Source organism: Choloepus didactylus, chromosome 3 (genome assembly GCF_015220235.1).
Source record: "Choloepus didactylus isolate mChoDid1 chromosome 3, mChoDid1.pri, whole genome shotgun sequence".
In the NCBI taxonomy this organism is placed as follows: domain Eukaryota; kingdom Metazoa; phylum Chordata; class Mammalia; order Pilosa; family Megalonychidae; genus Choloepus; species Choloepus didactylus.
This window is the reverse complement of record NC_051309.1, coordinates 58701187-58718799: the sequence shown is the minus strand read 5'-3', so window position 1 is coordinate 58718799 and position 17613 is coordinate 58701187. Positions and strand designations below refer to the sequence as shown.

Below are 17613 nucleotides of genomic sequence, written 5' to 3'. Positions count from 1 at the left end.
CACTGGGTCCAGGCTCATCCCTCGGAGTCATATCCTGCAATGACAGTGAGATTTACACCCCTGGAAGTCAGGTCCCACGTAGTGGGGAGGGCAGTGAGATCACCTGTCAAAGTGGCTTAGTTAGAGAGAGAGAGAGGGCCACATTTGAGCAGCAAAGAGATACTCAGGGGGAGACTCTTAGGCACAATTATAAGCAGGTTTAGCCTCTCCTTTGCAGTAACAAGCTTCATAGGGGCAAGCCCGAAGACAGAGGGCTCAGCATATCAAGCTATGGCTGCTTTTTGCATTACAGTGACAGAGTTGAGGAGTTGTCTTTCATTGTGCCTGTAAAGTCTAAAATATTTGCCATCTGGCCCTTTACAGAAAATATTTGCTGACCCCTGTTCTTGGCTGACAAATACTAAGAGACAATTATGAAAAAAGTGTCATGATATAAAATAGTTCTAAGTTGTAATATGAACTCTGAAACAAAATAACATAAAAGCAGAAGCATCCATGGACATAAATTTATAACAGGTCTTTCTTGAGGAGTAAATGGCTTTTCTTTTGATTCTGAAATTTGTACTAACACAACTTTAAGCACTGTCTCTGAGTCTGTGCTCAGATTTCAGTTTGTGTTCCTGAAACATCAAAGGTGTTTATAAGCAAGTGTATGTGTTACATCATAACAGAAATTCAGTCGAGAAAAATCTGTTACATTTCTTTTATCAAGCTTGAGAAGTCTTCAGCAAAATACGCCAACTCTGTTTTATGACCTTTTGTTCAAAGAATTTAGATTATATGACTCAGGAAAGTATGAACACATTCCAAATTTACTCTGACCTCAAAAAGGGTACTTACTAGCCAGAACTTAGCCATATGTGGCACCAGGTGGAGTGTACAATTGCATATTGTCTTCTTGTCTCAGTACTTTAGGTTGCTAAGATCAAGGGATGGTGTATGGGACACTACTGGTTATTAGTTTTTTTTTTTAATCTCAGGTCCCAAACCACCTTTCACCACCCACTTTGCAATGCTGATACTGGAATTCTGCAGACCTCATTTCTGCTTTTTCAGCTGGCTTCCTGTAGGTTCTGCCAAGACGATGCATTAGAGAGACTTGGGAAGGCAGGAGGAGGAAGAGATTTGCTCCTCCAGGCTTGCTGTGTCTGCTGAAAGACAATGACCCTTCACCTTGCCAGTAGTGGCTGCTTCCAGTATCTACCTTTTCCACACACTCTCAGAACCACCTCTTGCTTCCTCAGGACCACCGACACCAGCCAGGCGGCACCCCTTCCTCGGACATCTGAGTCCTATTTCTCCAGGGCCTCTCCTCCAAACATCTACTTTTTGATAATTCCAACCTTTTCCCTTTGCTCCCCTAGACCTAGAGGTTATACCTACTTCCAAGGAGTTACTATCTCTGTATGTTACCTCATTGCTTGCTTTTTACTTTTATCAGCTCTCCAATACTGGTTTAGCCAAATCTTTATGCTAAATTCTCTTTGTTGGAATACTTAATGCAGTTTGTGTTTTCAGTGCTAGACCCTGACTGATGCAGGGAGTATGTCACAGAATCAACATTTGACACAGACATAAGAAGCAGATCAGAAACATATCTATCAGTGTACTAACTTGCTAAACCTCATTAGCAAAACTATTTCTTTTCATTCATTCATATTACTTTCTTTCATTAAGTTTTGCCGAATAGCTACTGGAAATTGCATTCAGAATCAATAAATATGTCAAAAGGAGCTTTCCAAGGGAAAAATAATCAGTAAGTAAATATTATAATGAGTTATGAATTAATCTCAAGTATAGAATAAATGATTTTATTAACTCTATGAGTTATTGTTGGAGGGCACTGGTGTGTGTTTTTCTTTCATAATACCCTTCCTTTTATTTGTTAATTAATGTTTATTTTAATCAAAATGACACATGCTTATTAAGTTTTTTTTTTTTCAGTTATACATGAAAATAGTTTCACAGTTTGGACCATTCAGATACCACAGGGGAGCAGAGTGTCCTTGAACCTGGCTAGGTCAGATACTACGGAAGCAGGATGTTCGTTAGTGGACTCTTCTTGAGAATGGCTAGCTTAAACTGTTGCTTTGGCCTTGTGGTTGTTGCAGCTGCAGAAGTGTTCCAGGCTCATTTGGTGAGCAGTGCAAAGGATCACTGGTATGTCAAGCTGGAACAGAAGCCATTCCCTGGGAGCAGATTCCCAGTTGGCTCAGCCGTTCCCTGGATAATGTGGGAGCTCGAGTAGATCAAGAAGGTTAGTATATTCATTAATCATTCCATTTTCACGTAATCAGTCTCCAAACTTTACCCCATTGGTGTAACTCTCATCTCAATATTGTAAAACACTTTGGGGATTCTTTGTATGTCATCCTCTAGAAACTGTATGTCCTGGGGCCTCCTGCTTGTTCCAATCTGGATTGACAGGTCTATAGAACCACCATTCTGCTCCTACTGATTCCCCTAGCCTCTCTCTTGGGTTGGAGCTCCTGTTTCCTGGATCATATGTCTTCCTTCTGTTTGATCTACTCCCTTGTTATGATATTAGTTTAACATTTTGAGGATTTGGTTAGTCAGCAAACATTTACTGAGTCTGTGTCAACACAGTGGTAGGCACTGGGGATACAGAAATAAGAGAAACGGACAGTGTCCCTGCCTACAGGCTGGAGACGTTCTGTTCTGTGACCACATTCTACCAGGGTGACTTTGGTTAGGAACAGGCTCCTAGTCACCTGGGAACAGAATAACTGCCCTGTTCACACATTATCCTGGAGAAGATAAAAAGGGACTAAGAACCTCGAAGATACAATGTTGCATGAAGTAAGCCAGACATGAAAAGACAAATATTGTATGATTTCACTTATTTGAATATGAAAATTCATACAGACAGAAAGTAGGCTACAGATTACCAGAGACTGGAGTGGGGTAGGGGTGAGAGGGAGGGAATGGGGATTTAATGCTTTTGGGTGATGAAAAAGTTTTCGTCATGGATGGCAGTGATCGTGGCACAATATTATGAATGTTATTAACATCACTAAATTGTACATGTGAAAGTGGTTAAAATGGGAAATTTTTTGTACATAAATTACCACATTTTTTTTTAAAAAGGACTGAAATTTATTAAGTCTACTGTGTAAGTTCTTTATATACATTATTTTGTATAACACCCACAAGATTCTATCATAATACCCATTTTATATAGGAGGAAGGAAGGGTTGGAAGCCCTGAGGTTCAGAGCTTGTTAAGCAACTTGTGGAGTCAGGATTGAATGGCAAAACTCTTTGCAACCATGTCATGCTGTGCTCTAAGAATGAACACACACAAAACTAGAAATCAAGGTTTAATTTCTTCTCAACCAAATAGCCATTTTGCTCAAGCCTGCACATACATTTGGATTAGCTAGTGGTTTGCTTTATTCTGTGAACCATCCTTTCCTGATTCCCTAGGAATCCCTCATTCATTCATTTATTCACCAAATATTTGTTGAGTCCCTACTATAAGTGAGGCATCTTCTAGGTGCTAGAGATGCAGCATAAACAAAAAAGAATCATCCCTCTTTTAGAGTATATATGGTTGGGGTGTGTGTATATGTGTGTGCGTGCCATAAGTAGACAACTTGAAAAAAATTAAGTTGTGGCAAATCCTATGGGAGATGGAAACAAAGCAGGGTTAGAATAGGAAGGAGGGTTCTGTTTTACTGTCTGCTATAGGATGGTCGGGGCAGGCAGTTGTCACAGGTATTGCAGGACAGCACCTCCACTGAGGAATCTGATAATGAAGACGCTGACTCCTTCCCTCTATGTAAGGATTGGATAACTGTGGAGCCTTGCCGCTCTCATATACCACCTGATGCCTTCTGTTCTGATAGTGAAGAACCAGTTATTCCTTCAAATATAGAAGCATATTTAACAGAATTCTTATTCCAAAACACCCAAGTACAATTTCAAAATGATAGAAAGTGGAAAGGCCTTACTATAATAACTGGGACAGATGATTCATATCTTTTGGGTCATATATTAGAAGATTGTACTGAGGGAGAACCTAAACAGGCTCAAGCAGAAAAGGAGGAAGTGAGGGACATAATATGATGTAATGACTGGACTAATTATAGAATGAAAAAAGAAAACTATACTAATAAGTTAGATGTAAGTAATAGGAATCTCTCTTCTAATTTTGTTTTTATATAAGTAAAAGGTGTGTTACATTGCTCTTACACATCAAAGATTAATTAGCAGAAATATTTTCAGCAAAGTTTTGCAAACATTCAAGGTTAAGTTTGAATCTCTGATAATGCTGTGAATATCCTCCTTTGTTTTTGACTCACCCGTGGTTCACCACCTGTAGTTCATCCCTTCTGGTTCAAACATAAAAATAGAATTTAATTAAATGTATCCTAAATCAAAGGCTCTATAAATACTCTGCAACTTAGATTGGAAGGAGCTCTCTTCTCAGATCCATCTGTGTCTGGAGGATCAGGAGCTCCCAGGTTGGGTAATATATCAATTTATTTGTACCTTGTAAACTTGTTCCTTTAACCTTATGGGATTCTTTAGTAAATATCTGTTGAAGTTGAATTCTTGTCTTGAGTGTGCTTTACTTTTAAACTATTGCCTCTCTTGCCTACTCTTATTTGAGTGGGAAGTTGCTTGAATGAAGCCCAAACCAACAGTCACAACCTGATAAGGCTCAGGACTTTTCTAATGGAGATCACAGGTTTGAGGTGTCAAGAGACGAACCCATGACACATTTCTGGTATAGCAATACTCAAGCAGAGGTGACAGGGAAGGGAGGGAGCCATGCAGATATCTGCACAGAGAGAACAGCAAGTACAAAGGCCAGAGTGAGTGCAAACAGTAAGTCAGGGAAGAGTGGTAAGAGTGGTAAGGGCTTTGTAAGCCATAGTAAGGACTTTGGTGTTTACTCTTAGCAAGGTAGGAAGACATCAGAGGGTTTTGACACAATCCTCAAAAGGTATCTTGGAAGTCTCATAGTGCCATCTACTGCCCCAGGTTGGGCTTTCTTTCATAGCAAAACTGAAAAGAGTTGTCTGTAGTCTGTCTCCACTTTCTCGCCTCTCATTTCATTGACCCATGCCATTTGGGCTCTAGACCCCGTCACTGCTCTGAAATACTTCTCATTAGGTTACCAGTGACCACATCTTGCCAAAGCCCATGATCAATGCTCAGCCTTTCTGTTTCTCAGCCTCCCAGCAGCAATTGACAAGCTTGGAACACTGTCTTTTCCAGAATGAGCTGGTTTTCCAGCCTCCTTCACGGGCTTTTCCTTCTCCACATCTCCTGCCAGACTCTGTATATGGAAGTGCCCTCAGGTTCTGCTCTTGGATCTCAGCTACATTCTATTGGCCATCTTATTGGGTCTTATGGTTTTTTGTTTGTGTTTAAATTTTTTTATTGTGGTTACATGTATATAACATATACTTTGCCTTTTAATCATTTTTTCATTCTTTTCAAAAAATCTTTTTATTTTGAAATAGTTTCAAACTTACAGGAAAGCTGCAAAAACATACAAAAACAATGCAGAGAACACCAATATATCTCCTACCCAGAAACCTAGATGTACCAACTTTTAACATTTTGTCTCATTTGCTGTATCATTCTACTTTCCAAACATTTAAGAGTAGATCACATATATCATGCTCTTTGAACACTTTAATACTTCCATGTATATTTCCTAAGAACAAGGATATTCATTTATGTAACCTCATTAAATATAGTTATTATGTTCAAGAAATTTAACATTGATATAAAACATAGGTTTATATTCCAATTTTCTCAGTTGTCCCAGTAATGTTCTTTTGGGCATCTTCTCCCCCATTATTAGGTCTAGTGCAGGATCATTGATTGCACCTAATTGTCTCTTTAGACTTTCTCTCTCTTTTTTGAATTTTGGTAACAAATATATAAATTAAACTTCCCCATCTCAACCCTCTCACACATATACTTCAGTGGCATTAACATATATATATAACATAAAATTTAACATTTTAACCATTTTTAAGTATACAATTCAGTGGTATTAATTACATTCGCAATGTTGTGCTACCATCATCACCATCTATTACCAGAACTTTCTCATCACCCAAAACAGAAATTCTGTACTCATTAAGCGTGAACTCCCTATTCCCCCTCCCCTTAGGCTCTGGTAACCTTTAATCTACTTTCTGTAGCTATAAATTTGCTTATCCTTGATACTTCATGTAAGGGGAAACATACAGTATTTGTCCTTTTGCATCTGACTTATTTTACTAAGCATAATGTTTCAAGGTCCATTGATGTAGCATATATCAGAAGTTCATTCCTTTTTATGGCTGAAAAATATTCCATTGTATGGATATATCACATTTTGTTTATCCACTGACCTGTTAATGATCACTTGGGTTGTTTCCACCTTTTGGCTGTTGTGAATAATGCAGCTATGAACATTGGTGCGCAATCATGGTTATTCATACCTTCACTACTGATGACTTCCTCATTTATATCTCCGGCCCTTGAGAACTCCAGATTTGTAATTCTAACCACCTTCTCCACATCTGCACTTAGATGTCTAAAAAAGCACACTCCCAAGTGTTTTTTCATGGTGGAAATGGTACCATCTCCCATCCAGTTATTCAAGACAAAAATCCTAGGAAGCATCCTTGATTCTTCTCTTCACCCAAGTTGGCATCACTTGCAAAATAAATCCTGAACCTGACCACCTCTCACCGGTCCACTGCTACCATCTCTGGTCTGGAGTACTACAAAAGTTACCTAATTTGTCTCACTGTGTCCATTATTACCTATTCACTGTCCATACTTCACCCAACCTATTAAAACATAAGACAGAAACAAGGCATTCCCTTGCTTAAAATCTTCCACTGGCTTCTTTTGTTGCAATCAGAACAAATCCAAATTATTCATGGTCTGCATGGCCGTGTAAGATCTTGGTCTTCCAGTTCCATCTCCCTCCCCTTCTCCTTCCTTCATCCAGATCTCCAGTCATAACTGACTCTTTTCAGTCCTTTGAATACACCAAACTGGATCCTGCCTTGGGATCTCTGAACTTGCTTTTCCTTAAGCCTGGAAGGCTTGTCCCCAAAGTCTTCACTGGGCTTTTTTTCCCTCCTTCAGCTTTCAGCTCAGATGTCACCTCTGAACTGCCTGTCCTGACCTCCCTATGGAAAGTCTTCCCCTCTTCCTTCCCACCCTATCTAACACTTAATTTTAGAAATTATTGCATTTATTCACTTGTTTATGAGTTCCCTTGTCACCCTAACTGCAGCACCCACACCAGAAAGCTTTCTGAAATCAGGGACCTCCTTTGTCAAGTTCAAGACTGTGTATTCAGGTCAAAACACTGCCTGGCACACAGGAGATGCTACAGAAAGAGTTGTTGACTGACTTACAGAAGCCACAAGAGTCTTCCCCAGGTTTCCTATTGGCCAAAGGGAGAGGTCTTCCCCAATAGTGCTCACCGTCTCCTCAACACGGGGGGAGCATCTGCTCTGCTCCTCTCCCTTCCTCTCCTCCCCCTCCTTTGCTAAACCCCCTCCTCTTTCGATGTGCCCCCTTTCCCTTATTTCCCCTTTCATCCCCTCTCTCCCTGTCCCACCCCGTCCCACCCCTTCCTCCCCGCGTCTCTCCCCCGCCTCTCCCCGCCCCTCCCCCTCCTCTCCCCGCCCCTCCCCCTCCTCTCCCCGTCCCCTCTCCCCGCTCCCCTCCTCTCCCCGCCCCTCCCCCTCTCTCCCCTGCTCCTCCCCCCTCTCCCTCCCCGCCGCTAGGGCCTGCCCGGGCGCCTCGGCAACGCCGGGCGGAACGCGCAGCTGCTCGCCTCCCGGCGGTCGCGGATGAACGATGGCGCTCGTCGCGCTGCGCTTGGTGCTGTTGCTCCTGGCCGGGGACTTCCCAGGTAACACGCAAACGGGCCCTAGTCGGCGAGGACCCGCGAAGGGGTGATGGAGAGGAATTCTGGCCGGCGGCTGCTCCTCCCACGGTGCTCTGGGCGGCCTTCGCGTCCTCGAGGCACGTCCGTTACTGGCGGTTCCCCGGGCAGTTTTGTGTGGCCAGTGACCCTTGTTCGTCCTTGTTTGGGCGCCTCAGCTCCTGCTAAGTGACACCCTGCTGTGGGGCTCTCTGCTTTTTCTCTTCTAAAGCAGATTTTCTGAAGCCCAAGATCAGGAGTTGAGTTTTTATGTACAATGAACCTTGGAGGGAGAATTGTGAATGCCAAGTGCGTCGCCTTAGAAGGAAGAGGCTTTAGTTCGGCCAAAGCTTACATCTGCCTTAGAATGGAACTAAAATGGCCAACGCCTGGTATTAAGTTTTACATTTATCACCCTGAAAAGAAAAGGAATATTATGAATTGTTAGAGTTTTGTGCCATAGTTTTTATTCTACAGCTTCGAAGCCCCTTCTCAATCAAAACTATTAGGGTGGTCAGTTACGGAGTTGAACCGAATGTTCTTTCTGTCTGTGCTCAGGAAGGGAGCCAGAAAACACCTGAATATCTTTTTTAGGGGATGGGAGGAGTGGAAGCGGTTCAAAGAAGCGAGGCATCATAGGGGAAGGAAGGAGGTGGGCCGGGGTAAAAGTCACAAACTGGATTTTTCAGAACTCCCTTTGAGCAAGAATTGACCTTTAATCGGATACTTAAAAATGTCTGTTTTCTTCTAGCGGCCTCTTCGGAATCAGAGGACTTGCGGGCTGCTAAGCCCGGAAATTATAGAACAGTAAGTTAGAAAACCACTTGTGTTGTTTCTACTAATGCATTGAACTCCCAAACAGTTTCAGGTAGAGTTAGTTTTAAAGTCTGATCTGACACTTGAAACTGTTGACTGCCTACAAAAGAAACCAGGTTTCCAGGCAGGTCTTCTGATAAAAGTGTACATTTTGGTTGAGAATAGCTCAGTCCTTGAAGGCCTCAGGACTTTGCTTCCTTCAATGACTCAAATGTCCTTGGCCTCATAGTTAGACCCTTTATTGGACACTTGGTGCACATTCTCAAATTCTCACCTTGACCTTGTAAGATGCATAGATAATTTCTACTTCACATAGGAGGATATTGACCTCGGAGGGTAAGTAAATTAGAATATCTTTTTTCAAGGCCGGATTTTTCCCGTAGGAGGACGAGTGGGAGGTTTGAGAGACAGTTTCACCTGGAAGCTGGTGTTTTGTGTGATCTTTTCGTTACCTTGCTTGGCTGACTTGCCACTGTCTTCAGCACCAAGCCCAGCTCCTTAGGATTCCTTATGCAGACCTGAGGTTGTTTGGGTCCTGCTACCCACCACTCATTACTCACATGATCTGTTCATTCTGACTTAAACTATACTGAGCATTTTCCTCAGTGTGTCATTTTTATTCCTGAACTTAATCTGTCTTCTTGCTCTGCTTGAATTGCCTTTCCTTCAGTCTTTACCAGCCCTTAACTTTGAGAATTCTGCTGAGATTCCACTCCAGGAAGCCTCCCGCCCTATTTCCTTCCTCCAAGGCAGATATAAATGTGTTTTCTCTATGCTTCCATTCAGTCATTGTCATTGTCGTCGTCGTCATCATCATCACCATGACAGCAAATGCTTAGATTCCACCTACTGTATGCCAAGCACTGTTCTAAATGAGCTTCTATATATTAATTTAATCTTTTCACAGCACTATGAGATAGGCACCATTTTTATCTCCTTGGCAGAGGTAAAACAGGAAGTGGCAAAGTATATGTTATATACATGTAATCACAATAAAGAAAAATTTTAACACAAGCAAAGAATCATAAGACCCAATAAGATGGCCCAGGGATAGAATGTAGCTGAGGTCCAAGAGCAGAAATTCATGGTTGATAATTATTTTCTTTCAGTACTTTAAAAAAGCCCCACTGCCGTCTTGCCTCCATCTTTTCTTTTCCTTGTTTTTTTTTGGCTTTTATTAAGGGGGTTTATTTGGTTAGAGATTTACAGTTCTAAGGCCATGAAAGTGTTCATACTAAGGCACCAACAAGAGGATACCTTCACTGAAGAACAGCCAGTGGTGTCTGGAACACCTCTGTCAGCTGGGGAAGCACATGGCTGGTGCTGCTGGTCATTTGCTCCTGGGTTGTGTTTCCAAGTGGCTTTCTCCAAAATGTCTTTGGGCTTCTGTCTTTGCTCTTCTCTCTTAGCTCCTGTGCATCCTTGCTTCTATCTCCCAGGGTGTTTCTCTCTAAGCAACTGGGAGTCCTCTCTTAGCTTCTCCGGATTGCCTCCGTGCTTTCTGATGAGAAATTGGCTGTTAATCTCTGTACATTAACCATTGTTTCTCTTGTGCAGTTTTTGGTATTCTTTGGCATTTGTCAGTTTTGTTATAATGGTCTGGGCATGGATCTCACTGAGTTTATTCTATTTGGAGTTTCTTAAGATTCTTGAATATGAGTATTTATGTCTTTAATTAAATTTGGGAAATTTCAGTCATTATTTTTTCAAATATTCCTCTACCCCTTTCTTCTACTTTTGGCACTCCTATAATGTGTACCTTAGTATACCTGATGGTATCCCATAGGTCTCTTAGGCTCCGTTCACTTTTCTTCATTCTTTTTTCTTTCTGTTCCTCAGATTGAATCATTTCAATTTACTTATTTGAGTTCACTGATTCATTATTCTGTCTCCAAGTTGCTGTTGAAACCCTCCAGAGAATTTTTTTTTCCTCTAGAGAATTTTTGTATCTGTTATTGTGTTTTCAACTCCAGTAGTTCTGTTTGCTTCCTTTTCATTATTTCTCTTTATTGAAATTCTCATTTTGTTCAGGTAACATTTTTCTGATATCCTTTAGTTCTTTCTCTGTGTTTTCCTTTAGCTCTTTAAGCATATTTAACACTGTTTCTGTTTGGTAATACTGCCTTATGCAAAATACCAGAAATAGATTGGCTTTTATAAAGGGGGTTTATTTGGTTACAAAGTTACAGTCTGAAGGCCATGGAAATGTCCAAGCTAAGGGGTCAACACAAGTACGCTTTCACCGAAGGAAGGCCAGTGTTGTCCGGAAAACCTCTGTTAGCTGGGAAGGCACATGGCTGGCATCTGCCAATCCTAGGTTGTGTTTGAAAATATCATTCTCCCAGGATGTTTCTCTCTAGGCATCTGGAGGTGCCCTCTTAAGTTTCTCCCAGGCAAACTCTGGAGTAGCAAAAGTCTACTTTCAATGGCTGTCTTCAAAATGTCTCTATAGCACCGAGCAACTTCTGTCTGACCTATTATAGGGCTCTGTAGAGGGCGATTAAGGTAGCATGCATGAAGCCCACCTTCAGCTATGCCGGAGATGTGCAACATGGCCGCCAGGGCTGATACAACAATAGCTTAAGTTACCCTCAGCCTTCTTTACGGAAGTAGTTCGCGCCAAAAGTGCTAGTTCGCACCAAAAATGCTAACCCTACATCTGCCATCCACCCTAGCAACAGCAATCACCAATCCCAGACCGCTACCTGTCCTTATTAGCCACCTCCTCTCCCTCCAGGGCATATATACCCTGCCTCTTCAATAAAGTTTTGCAGCTTGATCAGAAACCTGTCTTGCTGTCATTCCTCGTGTCTCTTGTCCCATACCATTCCTCCCTCACAGGACTCGGAGCCTCCGTTGAACGTCCCGCAGGCCGGGACAGGGCTCCAGTGATTTAATTAAGAAGGCTGAATGGGTGGGTCCCCACCTCCATGGAAATAATCTATTCAAAGGTATTACCCCTGGTTTAGGGAGGTCACATCTCCATGGAAACAACCTAATCCAAAGATTCCAATCTCATCAACACTAATACATCTGCCCCACAAGATTTCATTAAAGAACATGGCGTTTTAGGGGACATAATACATCCAAATCAGCACAAACACCATTTTGAAAATGTCTTTGCCTGATATGTACAAGTCTGGTATTCTTTTCTCATAGTATCTTTATCTAGTTTTGGTATTAGGGTGATGTTGGCCTCAGAATGAGTTAAGTAGCATTTCCTCCTCTTTAATTTTTTTGGAAGAGTTTGAGCAAGATTGGTATTAATTCTTCTTGGAATGATTGGTAGAATTCTCTTGTGAAGCCATCTGGTCCTGAAATTTTCTTTGTTGGGAGGTTTTTAATTTTAATTTTTTAATTTTTAATATTTTTCTCTTTGAACTTGCATTTTTATTCCTCTTCTGCTACAGAATTTTCTCTAGGTCTAATATATTTTCTGACTGAAACTTTTCTCTTTTTTTCATTTTTATTTTAAATGCAATTTTATTGTGATATATTCACACAGCATGGAAACCATCCAAAATATACAATCACTGGTTCGCAGAATCATCACATAGTTATGCATACAGCCCCATGATCAAATTTAGAACATTTTCATTACTCCAGAAAAGAAATAAAAATAAAAAAGAAAACCCTAATCCTCTCTACTCCTTATTCCCCCATATTATTGATCCATAGTATTGCTGTAGTACATTTGTTACTGTTGATGAAAGAGTATTAACAATAGTCCATCATTTGCAATAGGTACATTTTCCCCCATATAATCCTCTATCATTATCTCCTTACAGTAGTGTCGTACATCTTCTCTAGTTCATGAAAGGTCTTTTTTATATTTGTACAGTTAATCACAGGCATTGTCCACCACAAGATTCATTGTGTTACACATTCCCATGTTTTAACCTCAAACTTTCCTTCTCACACTCACATGCTACTGTCACATTTCTCCATTTTCCAAATGTTTAAGTTCACCCTAGTAAAACATTCTGCACATATTAAGCAACTGCTCTCCATTCTTTAGCCTGATTCTGTATCTTGGTAACCTATATTCTATATTTTATGGCTATGGGTTTACATATTATAATTAGTTCATATCAGTGAGATAGTAAAATATTTTTCCTTTTGTGTCTGACTTATTTCACTTTAAAAATGTCCTCATGATCATGTTGCCACATGCTTTGGAACTTCATTCCTTTTTACTGCTGAATAATATTCCGTCGTATGTATATACCACTATTTGTTTATCCATTTATCTGTTGATGGACACTTGGGTTGTTTCCATCTTTTGGCAATTGTGAGTAATGCTGTTATGAACTTTGGTGCAAGTGTCTGTTCGTATCCCTGCTTTCAGATCTGGGTATGTCCTGAGTAGTGGGATTGCTGGGTTGTAAGGTTGTAAGCTTCCTGAGGAACCACCAAATTGTCATCCACAGTGGCTGTACCATTATATATTCCCACCAGGAGTCAATGAAAGTTCCAATTTTTTCACATCCTTTCCAGCATTTGTAGTTTCCTATTTGTTCTCATTGTGGTTTTGATTTGCATTTCCCTAATAGCTGATGAAGATGAACATTTTTTCATGTGCTTTTTAGCCGTTTGTATTTCCTCTTCAGAAAAATGTCTATTCATATCTTTTGCCCATTTTATAATTGAGTTGTTTGTACTTTTATCATTGAATTGTAGGATTTCTTTATAGATGTATCAGTCCCTTATCAGATATGATTTCCAAATATTTACTCCCGTTGAGTTGGTTGCCTCTTCAGCCTTTTTTTGATGAAGTTCTTAGAGGAACAGAAGCATTTGATTTTGAGGAGTTCCCATTTATCTATTTTTTTCTTTTGTTTCTTGTGCTTTGGGTGTAAGGTCTAAGAAGCTACCTCCTATTACTAGGTCTTGAAGACGTTTCCCTATATTATATTCTAGGAGTTTTATGGTATTAGCTCTTATATTTGGGTCTTTAATCTGCTTTGAGTTAATTTTTGTATAGGGTGTGAGGTAATTTTATGTAATGTTATTGAAATATACTCACATACCATGTAACCATCCAAAGTCTACAGCAATTGTCCGCAGTTACATCATATAGTTGTGCATTCAATACCACAATCAATTTTTGAACATTTTCATCACTCCAAAAAATTGAAAAAATAAAAGTGAAAGATAACACTCAAAGCCTCCCATTTCCCTTCCCCCATTTACAATTTTAATTGAAATATATTCACATACCATACAGTCATCCAAAGTGTAAAACAGTTGTTCACAGTATTATCATATAGTTGTGCACTCACCAGTCTTTTTGAACATTTTCATTACTCCAAAAAGTAAAAATAAGAATAAAGTAAAAAGAACACTCTAAATATCCCGTATCACCCTTCTCCATTTACTTTTTGTCCCCATTTTTGTAGTTTTTGTCCCCATTTTTTTCTACTCATTTGTCCATACACTGGGTAAAGGGAATCTGAGCCATAAGGTTTTCATAATCATATGGTCACACCCTATAAGCTATATAGTTATATGGTCGCCTTCAAGAATCAAGGATGCTAGATTGCAATTCAACAATTTCAGATATTTCCTTTTCTGACTATTCTAATAAACTAAAACCAAAAAGGGATATCTATAGAATGCTTAAGAGTTACCTCCAGAATGAGCTCTCTACTCCATTTGAAATCTCTCAGCCATTGAGACTTTATTTTGTTCCAATTCTCCTTCCCCTTTTGGTCCAAAATGATGCAGGGTCCAGGCTCATCCCTGGGAATCATGTCCCACGTTGCCAGGGAGATTTATACCCCCTGAGAGTCATGTCTCATGTAGCTGGGAGAGGGTAGCGAAGTTTACCTGCTGGATTGGCCTAGAGAGAGAGGCCACATCTGAGCAACAAAAGAGGCCCTCTGGGGGGTGACTCTTAGGTACAATTAGGCTTAGCCTCTCCTTTGCAGTAACAAGCTTCATAAGGGCAAGCCCTAAAATAGAGGGCTTGGCTTGCTAAGCTGGTGGTCTCCGATACTTGTGAGAATATCAGGAATTCCCCAGCTGGGGAAGTTTAATATTTCCGCATTTTCCCACAGTCCCTCAAGGGGGCTTTGTAAATATTTTTTATTCTCTGCCCAAATTTCTCTGGGTTGTATTGGGGCTTCATGCTAACCTGTACAAACGACAAGATCTCACTCCCTGGTCAAGATTCCATGTAATTATGGCATTTGAGTAAACTGACCATACAAGTTAAATTATATAGTATTCTGCAGAAAATATAGACTTTGCACCATATAACCATCTCTTTCTTTGGTCCCACACAGAAGTCAAAGTTTTAAAACATGGTTAATATTATCCTGTACCATTTAGTTGGATCTACCCAATCTCAGCCAAGTCCATTTTGTTTATATCTCCAGTCGAAGTCTGATATCCTTTTCAGCCTCTTTAGCAGTTGGTTCATGGGTCATTGCCGACACTTACAGCTGCCGAACTCTGACTTTGAGTCCCAGGTGCCACACAGACACCCAAAACTCCAGGGATCGACCGGGTCACACAGAAACAGCTCAGAATCTCAAAATTCAGAAATAACTGTTACAACTTATGAATAAATGTGACTGCTGTAAGAGCTTACAATCTAGGAAACTTTATATAAGCCTTCCCCTTATAGCCCATGCTGCCAGATTCAGTTCTCAGAGTTTACACATTGTTATTGGTCTGTATTAGTGAGGCAGTATAATTTTTGTCCTTTCATTTCTGGTTTATTTCACTCAACCTACTGTCCTCATGGTCCATACACTTCATTGCATACCTCATAACTTCATTCTTTCTTGCTGCTCCCTCATGCAAAAACATTCTTATATTTGTACGTTTAATCACACACATTGACCACTCTAAGTTTCACTAAGTTATACGATCCCAGTCTTTATGTCCTATCTTTCCTTCTGGTGTCATACAGACCCCTAACCTTCCTCTTTCAACTGTATTCACAGTCATATTTTTTCAATGTACTTACAATATTGTGCTACTATCATCCTGTATTGTGCTATCCATTTGTAGATCTACACAGTCAATCCTCTAGAACATTCTGTCCTCTTTCACCATCAAATGCCCAATCTCTACCCTCTTTCTGTCTCCTGATATCTTCATTTCTGCACTCTTTTCCAAAACTCTCTCTCCTGTCTTTTCCTGTCTGTAGCACTCCCTTTAGTATTTCCTGTAGAGGAGGTCTCCTGTTCACGAACTCTCTCAATGTCTGTTTATCTGTAAATATTTTAAACTCTCCCTCATTTTTGAAAGACAGTTTTGCTGGATATAGGATTCCTGGTTGGAAGCTTTCCTCTTTCGGTATCTTGAATATGTCATACCACTGCCTTCTAACCTCCATGGTTTCTGCTGAGAGAGCCACATGTAGTCTTATCGAGCTTCAGTTGTATGTGATGGATTGCTTTTCTCTTGCTGCTTTCAGAATTCTTTCTCTATGATTGAAAATCTGATTAGTAAGTGTCTTGGAGTAGGTCTATTTGGATCAATTCTGAGTGGGTCTATTTGGATCAATTCTGTTTGGGGTATGCTGTGCTTCTTGGACCTGTAATTTTATGTCTTTCATAAGAGTTGGGAAATTTTCATTGATTATTTCCTCTATTATTCCTTCTGCCATTTTTCCCTTCTCTTCTCCCTCTGGGACACCTGTAACGTATTATTTGTGCACTTCATGTTGTCTTTTAGTTCCCTGAGACCCTGCTTATATTTTTCTGTTCTTTTCCCTATCTGTTCCTTTGTGTGCAGGATTTCAGATGTCCTGTCCTCCATCTCCCTGATCTTTTCTTCTGCCTTTCCAAGTCTGCTGTTGTATGCCACCATTATGTTTTTTATCTCTTCTGTTGTGCCTTTCATTCCCATAAGTTCTGCCATTTGTTTTTTCAAGCTTATGAATTCTTCCTTATGGTCACCTAGTGTCTTCTTTATATCTTTTATCTCTTTTGTCACATTCTCTCTTACCTCGTTGATTCAATTTAAAAGATTTGTTTGAACCTCTATAATTAGTTGTTTCAACTCCTGAATCTCAATTGAAATGCTAGTTTCTTCCTTTGGGCTGTATCTTTGTGTTTCCTGATGTGGAAACATGCTGTCTTGGCATATGGTTTTCTTGATTGGTTTACTCTGGAGGTTTATTTCTGCCTTTGCATAAGGTTCTCTTGTTGGTTGACTTTGATCTCTGTCTTTTCTTTGTTTCCCTCCCTGGCCAGTTGTCACATTGGCTCTGCCCCCCCAGTCTTCTCCCCCAAATCGGGCACCCACTGTGGCCTGCCACCAGGATGGGAGGTAGGCACTGGGCACCCCAGCAAGTTCACTGTGTATGGTAATACGAATTGGTTGGCTTCCAGTGGTGCTGTTTTAAAGGGTTCTTGCACTGTCTGGACAGTCCAGCAGATGGTGCTGTTTGGTAACTTAATCGTCCTCAGAAGTTGCTCTGTCTCGGAGCACAGCTGGGTCAAAACTGCAGGATTCCTATGCCCTCACTCTGCTGGCTAAAATCCCACTCAAAGTGAAGCTGTGTCTGCTTCACAGGCTTCCCCCAGCTGAGCCAGCAGTCCAGCTGTCCCCAAGGCAAGGAACTGGTTGCTGGCTGCAGCCTCTTTGTGGCCACGTATGCCTTCAGCTGATCCAGCACTTCAGCTGCTGGCTGTTGCTTCCATCAAGTTTGGGGGATGGGGGGTTTCCAGACCCAGGGCTGGAAATGCATCTCTGTCTGTGTTTTCTCAGTCAATTTGTCCCTCACTGATCTCGGCCTTGAAATGTCCTCCCCTGTCCACTGAGTCTTCAAACAATGAGGGTATTTTTCACTGCTGTGAGATTTTAAAATCTGTGTCCTGGTGAGAGGGGTCCCGTCTGTTGCTTCCGTGCTTTTCCCACATG

At 40.8% G+C, this 17613-nt stretch overlaps 1 protein-coding gene across 1 annotated transcript in view; it reads left to right on the top strand.

Annotated features, from left to right (window-relative positions):
- The first annotated feature begins 7758 nt into the window (after positions 1–7758).
- The window catches only part of SPINK2 (serine peptidase inhibitor Kazal type 2), a 39040-nt gene continuing 29185 nt past the window's right edge, over positions 7759–17613 (top strand). The window contains exons 1-2 of the mRNA XM_037828945.1: positions 7759–7905; positions 8669–8724. Of these exons, the coding sequence (XP_037684873.1) occupies positions 7851–7905; positions 8669–8724 (111 nt within the window). The 5' untranslated portion in view covers positions 7759–7850. The remainder of the gene's footprint in view (positions 7906–8668; positions 8725–17613) is intronic.